Consider the following 19640-nt stretch of genomic DNA (forward strand, 5'->3'; position numbering starts at 1 on the left):
TATATATATATATATATAAACTTGATGAGTAGTATTTTGAGCCAAAACAATCCGAACACAAACAAACACATCTTTGTTCGTGTTCGGCTCGTTAACTTATCGAACAAAATTAACGAGCCGAACACGAGCTTCTTAACGAACCGACCCGAGCTGTTCGCGAACAACGAGCTGTTTTGCCAGCCCTAATCCCATACAAATGTACAATACTTTGAAGTAGATTTGCGTTTAGGTACATAATTTAATCAATATCAGTGAACTAGTTAGTAATGATGAATAATTTTTTTCTAGGTTTTGCTTTTAAGTATCATAAAATTTACATTACATCCATGTGTTCTTCACTATTGTTGTTCATGAATTGACTCACCAAATTTACATAACAGAAAATATCAACCTAACTTGAGTGAGATAGATGAGTTTGCCAAAAAACCTATAATATCTACCTTTGTTAACGTGAGCATTGTCATCTTTTATCCCTAGTTTAATATGAAGATTCATGCTAGTATCAAGATTCATGCTAGTATCAAGATTCATGCAAGTATCAATTTGTTTGCATCCAAACATTTAATTCCTTGTAAAATATCAAAAGCTTAAAACATATTTGTATTGAGTGACATTAATGCATATGGGATATGGCACCTCAACCCCTAAGAAGTCCTTCAATTTTTCCAAATCCTTAATTTTAGAGGTATTATTTAAAAGTTTAAAGTTTTCCATCTCATTTATAAAATTTCTTGTAAGGACAATATCATTCATATATACAATTAATATGTTTGATCTCCCTTGAAAACCAAATTCTGTGTAAATCAAATTTGGTTAGCTTTAACATTGAGTGGTACCGATAACACTTGGCAAACTTAGATAATCTGCCAAATCAACTTCAAGGAGATTGTTTGAGCTATAATGAAATTTCTTATGCTTGCACACCTTGTTAAATTTGAACTTGAGTTGAACATATGAGGAATTTTCATGTATATTTTATCTTTGAAATTCTTCATGTAGTAGGGCATTTTAATATTAAGTTGACATGTTATCATCAAGATTGTCTTCAAGGGATAGAAGGTCATGAATACTTTTGAGTCTAGCAACAAGTGTAAAAGTCTCTTGGTGGTTCGTATCATATAATTAAGTATGTCCTTTCCTAACAAAATGGGCTTTAAATCTTCTTGTGTTCTCATTAGCTTTCTATTTGATAGTAGACTGCCATCTACATCCAATTGGTTTTTTTCTTGGAGGTAAATTTGAATTTTTCTAAGTCTTATTTTTTTAAGAACCTTCATCTCTTTATGAATTGATGCTTCCATTTAGGAATATTGATTGTCTCGTCAGTGGATTTAGAACTTATGTTTATGGGTACGACACATTAGTGGGAATAGGTGAATTAGTGCACTAAATTTTTTGTTATTATTAAAAAAAATTATACTATTTACCTCAATCCCTGACCCGCTCGACAATGTGATCAATTGCATCAAAAACATCAGACAACGATCGTGGCATCACCCAAACTATGGTCGAGACTAATCATATTAAATTAAATCAACTAATTATCGCGTATACAATTAGATGCACTCCGTCGACAAATTTAAAATGCCATAATTGCTTAAGTGTTGTTTGACGTTAACGTCATGCAAAATATGCAACGATACAAAAATCAAGTCTAATCAAAATATCTAATTTTCATTTAATATGAATTAGATTTAGGGGTTGTTTGTTTTATTCAAAAATATTTTGTAAATGGAATGCAGGATAATTGAAATATTGTGTATGTTGAAAATTTTTTGAGTTTTTTGTTTAATATAAAATGATAAATGAGTTTATATTTTTGTGTTTGATTTGAAGAAACTTAAAATAAATGTAAAACATGGTTGGGGGAAATAATGCCCAGCAACTAGAAGTGCTTGGCGGCAACAGAGGGGTGGCCGGTGGCAATGAGGGTGCAAAGCGGTTGTCAAGGAAGACAAGTTGTGCCCTGTGATCGACACCAGGTAGCGACCAACGTCTGACAACGAATGGTGGTAGTGGGAGGAGAGCGGCGGCTGCCTGTTGTTGCGACAGCAGCTACGATAAACTATAGGTGGCCAACGAAGGGTGACAACTTCAAGTGGTGTCAATCATAATTGTAGTGACAGTAGGCGAAGATGAGGCGGCTACTTGGAGCAGATGTGGGGCGACGACGAGCAACGCGCTGCAATTTACAGTATTTAAGAATCTCCACAGTCTAATAAATTTGAAATACACTAGTTTTGAACTATGATGTGAAGTTCAAATTCACCAAAATTTTATATTGCATTCCATTTTATCCAAAAAAATACCAAACTTTTAAAAACTCCTCCATCTGATTTACTTTGCACTTGAAATTCAGTAAACTAAACAACCCCCAAGTTAAAAGATTAAAATTAATCTATCTTTTTTATATAATCTTATCTAGTGGTGTAATTGAGTCGAGTCAAGCTCGAGTCACAGCGAACTTGAGCTCGACTCGACTATTAAAAATTAGTTCGTACTCGAGCTCGACCTCAACTTGTTCGCTTGTTACCAGACTTGAGAGCTCAACTACTTTGCTTATTACCAGCTCATGGGCTTAACTCGTCTTGATGGAATTTTGCTAAAATGTCCTTGAAAAAATTGATAGAGCCAATTGGAGAAAGAACTGACAAGATAGGAAGTGGAGCTCACCAGAGAATGTGCCAACAAGATGAAAAGGAAGACTGTCTTGGCGGGAGCTTGCTGTAGAAGGTTTTCTTGGGAATTTGGTTGTCCATGAGAGGGAAAGAAACTTGTTTTGAGAATCTTGAAACATTTAGAGAAGAAAATACTGTGTGCAATTTATGGAGCCTACCTTTGCAGCCTTTTTTTTATAATTGTTTCCTTTGTAGTTTTAAGAAACTTAATTTTTTTACTGTTATATGGAGTCGGCTTGCGAGTTAACGAGCCAAGTTTTATTAAGCTTGAAAGCAAGCCCGTTTAATTTATGGGCTTGAACTCGTGGCTCGGTAAACTTGATTCGTGACTCGTGAGTTAGTTAGCAAGTCAAGTTCGTGTCAATTCATGCTCTAAATCTACTCATTTACACCCCTAATCTTATCAAATTTTTTCTTATTTTTGAAATCTCAAAAATTCAGCTGCATTTACTGACCTTCTATGTCATTCTTTGCGTTCTTAGTTACATTCTATCTTGTTTCAATTGAAGAGAATTAAAAAGGTCTCAAATTTAACAAATATTATTTGTGAGTGGCTCAAAACCCTAACATTAAAAAAAAAAAAAAAATACACACAACCTTCATTGTTCCAACAACTCTCTCCATCACCCTTTCTCCTCTCCTTCCTTAGCTGAGCTCACGTCATTGCTCTCAGCCCCTCGCCAGCCTTCGCCTGTTAGTCAAACCCCAACATATCCTCACAGAGCCTTTTGTTTCCTTCCGTGGTGACCAATTAGCCCAATGACCTCCTGCCACCCCTCGCCCATTCCGACCAACCCAATATCACAAACTTCATCCTGCTACGCTTACCCATATATCGTGCACATCACTAATAGCCTATTTTACCTCTGCATCCTTTCTCGACAGCTCTCTTTTCTCACTTGCGGCATCACACGAGAACATAACTCGTCATTGTTGCCTTCTCTTCTAAATTGTCCATCAAGACTCCCTTCCCTTGTTTAACTCACACAAGCAGGCCAACTCCCTCACCGCTTCAGGCTACGACCCAAGTTCAAAACCCTTGCAAGAATCCTCTCTCTCTCTCTCTCTCTCTCTCTCTCTATATGAGTATATGGATTGTGAAGAAATTAAAATCATTTGATTATATATATATATATATAAACAAAGATGAAATTAAAAATCAAAGTAAAAATAAATGGCATGGAAATTAGTTTGAAATTCATCAGGTTAGTCATTTTGTCGTCAATCTTGTATGTTGAAGTATAATGCTAGAACTCACTAAATACTCATCTATGTTGTTCTAATGCGTAATAAAAATATGCTAAATTGAGTACATGTGCATGTTGTTCCAGTTTAGTGGAAAAATATTACAAATTAAATACTTAAACATGACAAGGAAATTCATGTAAATCAAGCACCTGTACATGATCCCCCTATGTGAGGCTAACCCCCCCAACCCACGCATGCGCGCTGGCAGTGTCGCAATGCAAAAGACTAATCATGTATGATTTTTTAGAACACAATCAGAAGGCCTAGCACCTCCGAAGCATTCGTGCTTAATTTTTATACATAATATTTTTAATATATCATGTTACATAAATGACACGTCTTGAAGCTTTGACTATAAAGACTACCCCAAAGCGCATAACTCTGATAAAAAAATATCAAATTTTCTTTAGCGCTTAATCTTTTGTTGGTGCAAAGAGGCCCAACATCTCATTTTCATTCAAGTCACCTCAGATATAAGAGCGAATGTGGACACTCTCATACAATAACAAAAGATAAAAAGAAAATAAAAATTGGGTTGTGGATACTCTTAGGAGTTTTACTGCCCACACATAAGGGAGAGTTAGCCATATAATAGGCCCAAGCTATAAGTCAAGCATCAATCCCACTTGAAAGAAAGCCATACATCCTATCTTGAGCCAAACATCTATTCACACATGCAGATAATGCAAGGCTGACAACAAAGTCATTTTTGCTGGAATGGATGTTGATTGTCGAGGACCATCAATCACCTTTGAAGACTAGCAAATAAAAAGTTCTCCATTTCGAAATACAACAAACAAGGAAGTCAAGGATGAAGGTGAGGATGGAGGATTCACCTCATCCACCCCCACCCCCTTCACTTGAGTTTCTATGTTTTGTTAGCTTGTTTGCCAAAAATTGAAAAAATCTGTACTGTATGTAGCCATGAAAAAGTAAGGCGAGGGAAAAATGAATTTTGCGTTAATGCCGCTTCTCTTCTAGATATTTCATCCCTTTGCACGTCATTTTTAGTGCCGGGAGCATTTATATGTCTAGAACTCGCAATCATCCGTTTTGATTTTAATGCTTGTGGAATACGTTTAAGTTAGTTCACCTTTACAATTAAATTCCAGTATTTTAAGATCTGCCTCCAAAAGTCAATATCAGGAACCTACTCGTTTTATTTAGTGTGTGCACTAAAAATTCTCCAGTGAGCTTGATGCCATAAATTCAAATCATAGATTACCATCATTTATCATTGAGTATGAATGCTTTTTAATGTTCAAGTACTATAAAACTCTTCTATCCCAAACTCTTGGAACATAGGTCAAGGGCCAAGAAGTAGGACTCTCCCATTGCAACAAGATCTATTATGACTATCGCTCGAGTCTCTACTACAATAAATCTAAACGGTTATCTCTGTGAAGATTATGACAATATTTGCAAAGATCGGGCGTAAGGCACGATCCATTAAAGGCAATGACATAATCAAGAAGTGAACACAAGGGAATGGATCGTATAAGACTCGATCGTGCGTTATTTATTATTATCAATTTGCTCAATTACCTTCGAGTTGCTCAATTACTTTCGAGTTGATATCTTTCTATGTTATGAACATGGTTCGATCGTGATGGTTGTAGATTATCTTCTTATATATGTTAAGCTTTGTCAATTCACCATTACCAAAGCTCGTAACAAAATTTTAACAAGATACCCCCAAAACAACCAGGTCACAATCAATATCTTCTGATCTCCAATGGTTAAAAGCTCATCTTATGAGATCTATATTAATCAATCACATGAGATTATGAAAGGTATGTTTGATCGACGTGTTCAAATCATTTTCTTTTGCATAAAATTCTTACAACTGAGTTTTACAAATTTATCTCAAATTACTTTTTTGGAAAACAATTTATGCGAGTTCACATGACAAAGAGTTCGTTTGGGGCAACTTGTGCTTATCCAGATAAACAGTTTATACTGAAACGCGACCCACAGCGTTCAACTCGCTGCCTGCGTTTAGTGTAAAACCTCAACCATGCTTTCGGATAAACTGCCGAAACGTGTTTTCCAAATGATAAGACGGCGTTTTGAAAACGCCGCCCGCACTTATAACCTGCCCCAAACAAGCCCAAAGAGAGAGAGAGAGAGGAGTATGAACATTGGAAGTAACTTCATTTCATTATATAAAAAAAATTCATATAACTTCATGATGATGAATGGCACAACTTCCTTATCTATCAACTTGGTCGTCTTTTCTAAAGAAGACAAACTAATGGATGATACAAGGCAGTGTGCTAGAGGAAGTGATTCTTCTGACTATTCAAACTAGTTCATATAACGATTAACTTGAGCTGACAAACTATATTTGTTTAAACTCAAGATATTCCTACTTTTCTTCTATTCGTCTCACGTCTTCTTGGATGAGGTATTCTCAACAGGATTGCTAGTAATGTCTTTTTGGAGGCATGCTCGCCCTCTAGTCATGAGCTTCAGTGATTGCCTCACCTTTTTGGCTACATGCAAGTTTCTGTATCTTCAATTCGATGGCCACTTTCATTGTCTCTTTCTTTTTTCTAACACCCTGATTTGTAGTCGATGATACAACCTTTAACGTAGAAGGCTCAGCTTCTTCAATATTCCCTTGAATCGTTAAGGACTCAATGTCCATAGTTGCGGATCAACTGACTTCTTACCTCACCATCCACTGGGAAACTTCCTTGGTCATTGTCTAGCTAGTCACCTCTTTCTGATGCTTAAGAAGAATGGCTTCCTCGAAATAATTATGAGTTCGTTTCCTCGTTGTGGAAAACTGTTTTAGAATTAAATATAGAAACCAAGTATTTAGGCATACGTGAGAGATCAAATATGCGACTGCCAATGCCATTTATTGCCTTATAAATTCACCTCATAACTGGCATAGTTAGGAGGACCACACGTAGATAAATGAAGTAGATGCATCTAATCATGAATTAGCCCGACACCTGCCACTTGTTCAACTTCTCTCGGAAGCAAGATGTTGTCATCCCTAGGTTCTTCATATAAATGAGATATCAAACAATGCTTTAGAGAACTACGAAACATATGTCGAATTCGTTCATCATTATCAAACAAACTCAGATAACCGGTAAGAAAAATATTTACATGCTAGTATCTGCCTTACAAAAGGAGAATCTAAGAAGCTCTAAACAAAAGTATGGGGCCTTCAAAGCCATTGATCTTGCTACCTCTCCTTTGAACTCATCTTGTTTTTCCTCTTATTGGGACTATATGGTTGAGGTTGAGCTCCAATCGACCACCCTTTCGTGGAAGAGGCATATCAAAACCTCTCTCTAGATCACATAGCTTCAATCATTTTTAGAGAATTGAACAAATCCATCCTTGTATGCTTTTATAGTAGAAGGCGTAAAATAAAGCCATCAAGTATGAGAGTTTTGTGTTCCTCATAAATAGAATTACAACAGGAAAATCAATGAACCAAGTTGGCATCACTTGAGACGGAATGATGCTATGGTAGTTGATGTTGTTAATTATCTCTACACAGAGAAAGTTACAACCTTAACCGGAACTGATCATAATAGAATAAGAATTTATTGTCATAAGTTTTATTTGAGAACTCTCATTTTCTCGTTAATCGTAAGCGAATAGGCTAGTCGAACAATAACTCATTATGTGTCAATCCACCTCATCAAACATCTTTGATCTGTCTAACAACTCCGCCTCCAGGATTGTCTTATGAGTATCACAAAGCTTAGCAACCATGGTGGTTTGAAACACAAAATTGAAGAGAAAATATAGTAAAAATGTGACTTTAATGAGAGCCAACTGAGTTTCAAAAACTATCGTGAGCACTCTTATATTGGTGGGACCATATGACAGTAAAAGTGTGAAGGTAATTTATTGATTCTTAACATCAGGCCAAAATCATAGCAAATAATTAAAATCATCAAATCAATAATTAAATTGAGGAGACAAGAAAGTTTTCCATTCATTCAAGAAAATCCTTCTATTACACCCATTCAATGGATGATTCGTTTGACTTATTAGAGACTAACACCCCAACACACGTACAAAGTCAAAAAGAAGAATTTGAAGCATGGGTCCAATATAATATTTGCAGGAACTCAATAAGCTCAGATAACTTGATTCAACACAACTTCAACAACCGACTTAAATTAGGTTGAGTGGGTGAATTTCTCATGTCTCTCAAACATGTGTTTCCACTGAAATTGACCTTCTTATTCTTCAACTCGTCTAAGGTACTCTCAATTCAATCATTAGCAACTGTTGGTATACCTGAGTTATTCATCTTAGAGGAGCACCCTTTTATCCTCTACATCCCTCTAGCACTCGAATTCACTTAGGGCAACATGAGAATCATGGTTGGGTAGCTGTTGGAGATTTATAAGAAGTGTGCCCTATAAATAAGTTCATCAATTTTTCATTTATCTTGCACCTAAAGAAGATTAAAAAATGATGCATCTCTTGACGACGAGCTCTTGCCCATGATGCAAACAGAAAACTTCTCACTCGTGAAGGGAGCGACTTACAAAAGGATTTATTATTTGACTTTCTCTCCGGTCAAGTCAATCCAGCCCAAGAAAAGGGTGAGTGCTTGATTCAAAATACAATCAGCCTGCATTTTTTATTTTGATGCCTCATCCCCTATGTGGGCATCACACACAAATCTGTCGACTTCAAAGGGTTCTCAATTCATTGAAATTTACAAATATGCATGATTCAAATGAATATTCAATACCTTATGATTCACATCCTAGTTGTAAATTTAAAGGCAAATGGGTCTGAGTTAGATTCAATGATGGCAACTAGGGCTGTAAATGAGCCGAGCTTGAGCGAGCTCAGGCTAGGCTCGTGTTCGGCTCGTTCGAAATAGCTCGTGTTCGAAATCGGCTCGTGTTCGAAATTGGCCCGTGAACAGTGTGTTCGTGTTCGACTCGATTTAAATATCCGTGTTCGTGTTTGGCTCGTGTTCGACTCGAAATTGGCTCGTTAAAATTAAATTGAAAAAAATAGATGTAAAGTGTGAGATTCGAACCTGGACCAAATATATACAAAATAAGACATTAACCACATTACCATATGAGATGCTATGATTTAAACTTAGATATAAATATATATAATATATTATTATATAAATAATATATGTAATATATTGTTATATAAATAATTATATAATTTTTTTTTATTTCGAGCTATAAAGCTCGTTTATAATTCGAGCTTTAAAAACTTGTTCGTGTTCGGCTCATTTACTTAACGAACTAGCCGAACACGAGCTACTTAATGAGCCGAACACGAGTTGTTCGCGAACAACGAGCTTTTTTGACAGCCCTAATGACAACCTTGCAATGGGCTCTGACGCCAAAAAAGTTGGATCCTCTAATGAAGCCTCCAATGGAGTGTCCAAATAAATGAACAGAATCGTAGGGGGAGTTTGCCCATGAGATCTGGTCAAGTTTTCTTTTGTATGCAACTATCTACTTTTCTCTTTAGAGCCACTTCCTCTTTACTGCTCGACAAGTAACCTTCAAGGTGTTCGGTTGTTGGAATGTCTGAATGTTCACCCTAAAGGTTCTTCATTGCAACTAGAGGAGAAACGTGATTAAAAAGGACAACACACCTAAGGAAATAAAAAGAAGACTCAAGATTTAAAGGTGATCCGGCAAACACTCTTTTGCTTTATTTATAGAGGGATAAGGATAGCACACATTTCAAAGAAGTTTTTAAAAAATAATTAATTTAGTTAAATGATCTCATTATAATTGTTTTTGTTCCTTTCTCTTTTTCTTCTTAAAGGAGCCGTCACCTTGTCCATTGTCATACTTTCTTTTTCCGAATAAGTCTCTCTTCCGGATCATGTAAATGATCAGGAGAAGAGAGAAATCGGACAAATATGACATACGACAAAGACAGGCAAACAAAAGAAAGAATTTGGAGAACTTAAGTGTGGCAAACATCACAAGGATAAACCAAGCCTATACGTCTGAATAAGATTGGATCGAAATAGCTTGTGTTGAATACTCGCGAACGAATGCCTACAAAAGTTACCCACAACTAGAGATTCATTTGTGTTTGCCTCTTCTGGGGTTTAGGTGCTCCCAAGGGGACGTATCCCACTCTGTTAATTTCATCTCAGAGGTTGCTAAAAAATACCTTGATTTAGGGAGTTTTGCTTACATTTAAAGTGAGAACTAGCACAGGGCTATCAAAGGATAGTTATTTCACAAGGGAGTGCTCCGATGCTTTCAACGCTCATGCTTAGCCAAGGGGTATTCTTTCATGGGTAACAAACTTATCGACACACGGAGCCTACAAAATAACCATATCATCTTGACAAGGTATCTCGATACATCAAAACACTTCTAGGCTAAAAGAGCATAGGACGAATCATTGTATGCCAAACATGTGACAACTCATCAGTAATTGGGTAGTTTAGATGATATCAACGACAGTAAGAGCGATAAGGCTCAAATTGGGTAGCTAAAAAAAGGGAGGAGTAATCTATAACTGATAGAGATAGCCAGGTTAGGGCTCCATGAACTCGTAATCCCAAGCAACTAGGACCATAGGTCTACCTGGTCTTGAAGGTAGCTGACTCAGAGATCCCCGATTAGCAATCCATGAATTGTATCGTCCGAAGGAACCTCGGTAGGCCTAAGGTCAAATAAATGAAATTCTATCTTATGACCAGGTGGAGTGCCAAAACGTGAGACTTATGCTTGCCGAAGTGGTAAGGATGCTACTGGAAAGGAATTGAAAGAGATGTTCAACTACAAATTTGGAAACACTCCCAACAAAGGACTTACACTCCGTCTGGGTCGGAGAGGCTATTAAGTCCCTAAACGCACTAGACAACTCTCTAAGTAGAAGTCTATGTTGGGCCAATCGAGTTGGAGAGCACGAGGTTTTTTTCTTGAGGCATGCAAATAGTGCAGCTATCTATCTCTTAAGCGTGAATGTCTTATTAATAATGACTTGGGTGAAGGCCAATCATGAAACCCATTTAAAATTCGGCCAGAAGGCCAGTAAAAATCATGTTTTAAAAGTTCTGAATCTTTTAATCCTAAATTTTAATTAATATTGAAATTTTTATTGGGATTTGTATAAAAAATAAAGAACAATACAAAAAGGCGAAGCCAATTCAAACATACAAGCATGCAAGAAAGACAGTAAAACAAACCAAATATAAAATAATAAAAGTTCGATGCTGCTTGGTCGACGACATATCCTAGAAAAAAAAACTGTCGAACACCTTATAAGTACACATCTGGTCTGAATTTTGCATATCAATAAGATTTAGAATTAAGATACACGACACGAGCAAACGGTTTCTGGTCTCCATCACTTAGTTCAACCCTCCGACATCTAGGAACCTGTATCCGTGCCTTATTTTTAAAAATCTTCTAGGGACTCTAAAAAATATATAGGACCTAAAAAAAATACTTGACTTGCATGAAAATAACATTAGTGGGAAAACCAACAAACATGCAATGCATACGAGCCATGCCTGGCAGGAGGAGCTGAGCAGCACCTGTAGAAAAGAGTTAGCATTTAAATTCTTACATTGATCCTTCTTGTTACACGCGCAGTGTGTATTTTAGGCATAACTCCCTACAAGAAGACTGACCTAATATACTATCATGCATATCGAAATTAGTAAACTTGCAAACATACCAAAAGCACAAAAGGTGATGCCTGGTTAGGGCAACCAAACCAACAAATAACTATAGCTAAGACATAAAAAAAAACTACCTAGCATCCTAAATCTTAGCCTAACACACAATCTAATGGGAATGTGTCATAACCAACATTTAAGTGCTCAGGGGAAGTCTTCGGGTATGTATGACTTTGACGGTGTCACGACTTCGGCCACGTCCAAAAGAACCAATGGATCGAAAGGGTGTCACCCAAGATTGATTTTGAGAAGGGTTGATCTTACATATGAATTAGTTTGCTACATGCATAATTTTAAAATTATGATGGATGTAATAAGTAGAAAAATATAATTTTTTATTTTTAAAATAAGAGCTATTAAAGACAGACTGTAACATGCAAGGTGACACAAGTTTGATTTTTTGGATCATCAGCACAGTCATACTTGTGTCAATCCCGACACTAACTCACATTGCTCGTCGGGATCAACACGATAAGTAATGCTTGTTAATGCATCACAACCAACATGGGATCACTCGCTTATTGAGTCTGGCTCTCTATCCATGCATGTGTACAACTGCAAATGCAAACAATCATTTGATAAAAGTGGTGAAGAGTTTCTCATGGAGGCAGTGGCTTAGGAGCAAACCTGCCATGGATGCAGCGGGCCAAGGAATGGGTGTCATGGATGTAGTGACTCGGAAAGGTGGGCATGCTGTGGTGGCAGCTGCCCAAATGATGGGTTTGCCACTCAAAGAGTGGGTGTGTTGTGGAGGCAGCGACTCAAAGGAATGGGTGTGTCGTAGAGACAATACCCGTACGGGTGGGGCAGCTGTTCAAATGATAAGTGTGTCGTGGAGGCAGTGACTCGAAAGGGTGAGCGTGTCGTGGAGGCAGCGACCTAAAGAAATGTATGTATCGTGGAGACAGTGACTTGGAAGGGTTGGTATGCCATGGAGACAGCGACCTAAAGGATGGGTGTGTCATGGAGGCAGTGACCCGAAAAAGTGGGTGTGTCGTGGTGGCAGTGACCTGAAGGACATGTATGTCATAGAGGTAGTGACCCGGAGGGTTGAGAGCGTATGCGGGAGACAAAGACATAAAGAATGGATGTGTCATGGAGGCAGTGACCCGAAAGGGATTGGTCATGGCGACAGTGGGCATGTCGTTGAGGCAGTGACCCAAAGGAATGAGTGTAGCGTAAGGGGGATAGACTTAATGGTGCGAGCATATCGGGAAGGCATTGGCTCGGAAGGAGTGGGTGTACCATAGAGACATTGACCCGAGTGAGCAACTATATATTAAGGTGGCACCGACTCAGGAGAATGATGATTTTCATTTTAGAGAATCATACAAGTGGGGCGATTGCATAAAGAAAAAATCAAAATGCAACTCAAACGTGTGATAATGACTATGCAAAATAACATGCAAGCAACACTCATGCATATGCAAAACATAGTGTTCAAGTGAAGTTAGTTGTTCGACCCGTTGGGTCGACTAGGGGCTTAGTCGGGCTAAGTTGACTGACTGGACCAACGTGATTGGTCAACCGGATCGGGGCAATCGGTCGGACCGAAATGGTCGTTCACCCGGGCTGGAGCGGCTAGTCAACCGTGTCGGGGTGGTCTATCGAGGCAAAGTGCAGTGTGAAAGCAACATATAAATCACACGTGATTGGCAAATCAGTAGGCATATGGCCAGAGTGACTAATATCGGCCGACAAATTTACCTAGTGAGGGCGACCAAGCCCACTGCACACCACATGAAAGACATACACATAGTTGGCCAATCAAGAGGCGTATGGCCGAGCCAACCAGTATCGTTCGACTAGTTAAGGTACCCGGTGATGGACGATCAAATAAGCCGGACGATGTCGGGTGGCCGATCATACCCGCCTTGTGTGGGTGACTAAACCCACGAGCATATAAACATACAATGCAGTGCACATGATGCAATGCATATCCATCATGACGTACAACATGATATGATGCAAGTGATCACAATCAATAGCGAGCCAAACTCAACTAATGTCTCATATAGGTAGTTAGGGTCTTAGCTTTTAAATATGCGGCATCCCACTTTGACAAGGAAAGTGAATAGCTTCATCCTCTGATTTCTTGTAGGAGAAGTTTTTCACCGTTTGTAAGATAGACTTGCTACAATTTTTTTCGTCTAACAATCCCTCCACGATATTGCATAATAGGTTTTCAATAAAGTTTTTCCCATTCTTCAAGATCCAACTATTCCAACCACTCTAGGGAAGGCTGGAAGCGCCAACGTCGTGGGAGATTGTGATTCTGACCTACTAGAATTTAGATCTAGTGGAAGTCACTCAGATTCACAAAGGATTTGGCCACGATTGTGCTTCCTAACGTAGAGCTTCTATTAGGAAATCAATATTATAAACCTAGCATTCTCTACAAACGATTTAGGGTTGGTTAAGAAAAAAAATACAATAGGCTTTAGAGAATCTCATTGCCGTGGTAGTTGATCGAAGTCCCAAGATTGTGTCCCGGGTGAAGCTTTCATGTCCTTCCCCAAAGTAATGAGGAAACTCTCCTCGCCGGAGAGATCGGCTGAAAAGTTTACCGGAGTTCTCTAATGTAGGCTGACGGTCTCCTTGTCGGAGAGACCGTGAGCTCGTTGATGTGCTCTTTTTTCCAAGCTAGAATGAAGCTCTTTTAGCCGCGCTTCTTGGAAAGTTCGTCGGATAAGGAAGAAGTCGCCAGACAAGAAGTAGAAAGGTGAAGAAGAAGTTGGAAGATGACCAACTCCCTTGGCTTCTCTCCTTGAGAAAGCTGAAGAGCCTTCCTCTCTTGCTCCCTCCAGGAAGCTTTCTCCAAGGGGAAGATGAAGCTTCCGTTTCTTGCTCCAAGCTCTCAAGTTTCCAAAAGATCTCTCAAGACTAGCCCCACAAATCTGAAATGAGGGGGCGATTAAGTGTGGATGATGCAGGATGAGGGAAATCAGCTCATGCCAAGCATAAAACCAGCCCCACTCAAAATTTCCCTCTTATTATGCCAAAAGTGGCCTTATGATGCCACCTAGACGCTTCCAAAAAAGGTATCATGAGTCTCTTTTTACTTTCTCCATGCACATTTTCACCTTAGCCAAAGAAATCCCACTTTTTGACCGCCTTGGGGGGGCGGGGGGGCACTAGGGTCAAATCGGCCCCAAAAATGAAGAAAATCGCATCCTGGAAGTGGGGACTATTTTCCAGCTCCTCGGGAAAATGACTTTTTTTAAACTATTTGGGCGCATAGGCACCCTAGATTCGGCGACTAGGCGCCAAACAAGCCTAGGCGCCCAGTTTGGCGCCTAGGTGCCTGATACTGGCACCAGACTTCCCCACCTCGAGTTTTAAGCCCTTTAAAAGCTGTTTTGGGCACCTAGGCGCCCGAAGCTGGAGCCTAGACACTGGCCTAGCCCCGAAAATGATGTTTTTTGTCAGAAACGTCTGGCGAAGGGCTTTCTCGATCCAAAAGCAATGGGAGAACACATATGAGTAAATTTTGAACCCCTAACTTTAAAAATGAATATTTTGCTCGTTCATTGATAAGAAAATTTGTCGCCAATAGGCGTTCTGAACTACGACGCGAGTATTGCATTCTAAACTCTAATTTTTTTGTAACTCACGTAGGAGGGCTCGGTGAGCTCTCTTGACTCCAGGGAGGCTTCAAATGGATAAAGAGGGATCCCTAAACACCAGAATGAACATCAAACATGTCCAATGTCCTGGGTGAGTTCATCCAACTGTGAGTTGTCCCTGCTGAGGTCGAATCATCACAAACCCTGGTTTTATGCCCCGAACACTTACCGGAGGTTTTGGATGGGAGTTTTGAGCTACCGGATGCTTTGAGAAAGCTGTTAATCATCTCGAGTCAGTCATGCGGACACTTTACAAACGTGAATTCAAAAATTGACTCCAACAATAATACTGGCATAACTTATTGTGATTATTTTCTTATTCTTTTTACAACTTTGCTTTCAAAGTGATTGGAGAATCGAAGGTCTAAATATGTTTAGTTGAATACTTGCATGATTAAGTTCTGGTTAAAGAGCTAGGCTACAAACCCGACCAACTAGACAATTTGGTTGGACCAATTCAGTTTTCTGAATCTGCGAGCGCTGGTTGACAATTGGACTATAATGATCAGTGCATGAGTGTCAAACGTAGCTGAGCAATCCACCAAGGCGATATGATTCAACTCTAAGCACAAAAGGTAAATCGATTCAAGAAGATTAACGCAATTAATAGCCAAATTGGCTGGCATCATTTTAGCCTTAAAGCTAAGCAGACCAATAAAAGCTTTACCCGAAAGATATTATTGAGAGCAATTATCAAGGTAAGGCCTTACCAGGAATAATATTTATTATAACTTCAATATTAGCAAAGCATAGAAAAAGGGAAAAATCAACTATCTTTCAGGATCAGTGTGTATTTAGTAATTATTCTGTAACATATAATAGAGTCCTTTATAATTAAGGGGAGAGGGGGGTGCTGTAAGGGGCTTCTTCCCGACGGAAAAATTAGAGAAGCATAACATTTTCACTTATTTTCTTAATTCTCACTCGGTTCTGAACTCTCTTTTCTTGACCTTTTTCTTTATTGTGCGAGTCTATGGACAAATCGGGGTTCAGCAGCAGTGAATAGATACGAATTTTTTTTTTGGAGCAAATACAACAACTATTTGGAGCACAAAATGAAGTATTTTAATCATTGTAATTGCTTATTCCAAATAAATTGTGGTCTGATTTGTACCCAAACCAGAAAATCCTCTTTTTTATAGTAATTATTAAGAAGATTGTATAATTCTTCCACGTTTATGCTTGTATAAAAGATCTTTGAAAAATCAAAATAATTTAAGAACATGAGCTTTAACCATTGATTCTTGGATAGAGTTATACTTATATGATTAGTTAAAGAAGCCATAATAATTGCTAAACACTTGTATGAAATCTTTGGCAGAAAGAGGTCAAATCATGAAAGCTACATACATCAGTTAAAGATTTAGGTTTAGGACAATCTAGTGTTGCCCAAATTTTAATAAAGTTTGCAAACATTTCATTGATAGAGAAAAATAAACTGACGAATGTGTTTTTATGCTCAGGTTGCATAATAGATTTTTTCCTTTTAAATTCATAGAAGTTCTTGAGCATGCAGTATTGTCAAAAACAAGTGCATGAGACCCAATTAATTAGACTGAATAAATGATAATATTGTTAAAATTCATCATTAAGAATTTACAAATATTATGAAAAATGAATCAGCCAAATATTTCTAGAGAACTATTAGTAATGAAGTAATAGTTATTGGAAAACAACCCGTTATTGAATTTGATCACTTGAGCAACTTGCGCTTAGAGTTCACGTTACTTTATACCAAAATATTGTAAATTTAAAAGAAGCAATTTTTTTATGCAATGAAAGCATTTAGATTTTGTGCTCTATACCAATTATAATAAAACATATTGCTTAAGACAATCCTAGGATGGCCTCAAATTGAATAATTAACTAATGTGTTAGATTTCATAGTTTGGTTATTTTCTAACATAGATTTATGAAGGGGTTTAAGACCGTTATGACTCAATTTGACTGATGCACCGAAATAAGCCAAATTTCATATCCACTTTCTACACAAAAACTCTTTTACTAGATTAAAAAACTAATAAATATTTCTATATTTTTTAGATTACCAGGCAATTCTAAAAATTTTTACAAATTCTATAATAATGGTTGAGCAAGATAGTGAGGTGGGTTAAAAAGAGTGACCTGGGTGTCCCTCCCACGCTAATGCGGGCCATCCAAAGGAAATGAGATTGTATCCCGCACGCGAATGTAAGAAGCAACCCAATTGCTTTACCTAGATCAAACCGGTCCAAGTTTTTGCGAGTCAGGTTTTCCGTGAGTTTGTTTGGGACACCCGTCGGCGTCTCTCCTCTCCCTTCAAGGACTTCGGTTGTATCTCACTCCCGATATATGCAATGAGAGCAATTTAACTTTGAAAAATGTCTGAAAAGGGTGGACAAGCTGTGGCTCGTATCACTGTTATATGGCATTTGTCTAGCTTGATTTGTATACTCGTGAGGTGCTCTACATTCATCTTTATGTAGTGCGTTAACTCGTTATAGTTAACAAGTTAATATATAGTAGATGTTGTTGCTTCCTCTAGAATGTTGGCACACAACATTTTTAGCTATAATTATCTAGGAAGTAGAATATTACTAATATGTTATTAATACTTGGCTTTGTACATTCATGCTATAACATCCTTCTGTTTCCCTACCGATGCTCCTTGATTCCTTTAGTCCAGCTATTGCTCAGTTTTGGCTAGCTGGTAAAGAAATTGACATTTTTACGTCATTAAATGGCTCCAAATCACCACAATCTATAGCTGCTTAACCTTTTTCTTAAACAAAAGGGCTTGTTATGGATCATTTTCGTTTTCTATTTTGGTTTTTGTTTAGTGAGTTTTTGTATGCTTTTATTTATTTATTTTTTAAAACAAAATAATTTTTTTTTAAAAACACTCATAACATCTAATCGTTGTTTCCAGACAGAAAAAACTGATGCTTGTGTTTGGAAACAAAATCATTGCATTTGCACATGGAGTTCATAGTCAATATTAATTTCTAAATAAATCCAATAGAATGACGGATTTAACAAATTTCAAAGCTTTTTTAGAGCTTGTTTTTTAACTCAAAAGGAACCAAATTCTCTGCCAAGTCCAAAGCGCAGTTGTTGCCACTCATAGACAAGAACATTTATTCGGAGAATTATACTTCCATCATTGAAGCCAAGAAATTTAACAATAGTTGAAGCATGGCAGCTCTAGGCAACCTTGTAAACTGAGGTTTCCATCAGACAGCCGGAAGCTTGAATGGATGTGATTCGAGGAAATCATTAAATTGCTGTATGATTTGAGCAACAAAATAAACTGAGTTAGCCAGATAAAATTCCATTAAGAAAATACTACTTTCCCTTTAATTCTCTCCCATAATTTTCCTTGAGATTATCAATTTTAGTTATGTAAGTTTGCCTTTGCAGTTAATTTCATCTTCGTACTCTTCTTTTTTACTGAATCAAATAAATTCTTCACCTTTTTTTCATCAACCATCCTCTTAATTGGTTGTAATTTTCAAGTTCTCTTAAACTTATCTTTGATTGTTGCAGTGCAACATCTGTTACCTTATGTTCATCAACCATCCTCTTAATTGGTTGTAATTTACAAGTTCTCTTAAAATTATCTTTGATTTTTGCAGTGCAACATCTGCTACCTCTCACGTTGTGTTGGGCCAGTTCAAAACGTGTGTGATTATGCTTGGTGGATACCTCTTCTTCAATTCTGATCCAGGCATTGTAAGCTTGTGTGGCGCCCTTGTTGCTCTCTCTGGAATGACTTTCTATACATGTCTTAATCTGAGAACATCTCAGGACTCAACAGCAGCAGCTACAAAGCAACTCTTAAAGCAGGCACCATTTGCCCAGAAAACTAAAACCGCAGCTGATGGCGAGAGGTCTGATACAAAGGTTTCTATGGATCCTATCTTGGATATAAATCTTAAAGAGATTGCATAAACAAACTCTCTTATGGCCGCACTTACCTTCTTCCTCATTCATTCTTTTACCTCTTCTTCACATTCGTTTGTTCGTTATTTTTTATATTTTCACACTTGAAAATTAGCGATAAGGATCATTTGAATTTCAAGTGATTTTGAGGTTGACTTTAAGACATCCTTTTGATTATCTACGGAATTGTTCCGATTCTTCCCTGTTTATATAAAAAAAAAAAGGTTTGAAGAAATTTCAGTATATTTTTCTAAAGTATCATGTCTTTTGCAATTAGCATCAAATAATGTGTTGTAAATTTATTTAATGGTACCTTGGCGGTGTAGATATGTTGTGAAGAGCTTCGATTAATCAGATTTTTTTTTTTTTTTTTTTTTTTTCCCCCTATATTGGATTTGCTGCACATGATTCATAAATGGTTGAATCCATTTTGTTCAATTCTAATTGTATAGTAACTGATGTCATGATTGGGCTCCGGGTTTATAATTAATTAAG

At 37.6% G+C, this 19640-nt stretch overlaps 1 protein-coding gene across 3 annotated transcripts in view; it reads left to right on the forward strand.

Annotated features, from left to right (window-relative positions):
* Positions 1 to 19303, forward strand: part of LOC110031461 (uncharacterized membrane protein At1g06890) — a 23916-nt gene extending 4613 nt beyond the window's left edge. For 2 of the 3 annotated variants that reach the window (XM_020734665.1, XM_020734667.1), the window contains exon 7: positions 18839 to 19303. In XM_020734665.1, the coding sequence (XP_020590324.1) occupies positions 18839 to 19154 (316 nt within the window). In that variant the 3' untranslated portion in view covers positions 19155 to 19303. The remainder of the gene's footprint in view (positions 1 to 18838) is intronic. The other variant, XM_020734666.1, reaches the window with a different exon arrangement.
* Positions 19304 to 19640: the final 337 nt, after the last annotated feature.

Source organism: Phalaenopsis equestris, unplaced genomic scaffold, assembly GCF_001263595.1.
Source record: "Phalaenopsis equestris unplaced genomic scaffold, ASM126359v1 Scaffold000822, whole genome shotgun sequence".
NCBI classification, from domain to species: Eukaryota; Viridiplantae; Streptophyta; class Magnoliopsida; order Asparagales; family Orchidaceae; genus Phalaenopsis; species Phalaenopsis equestris.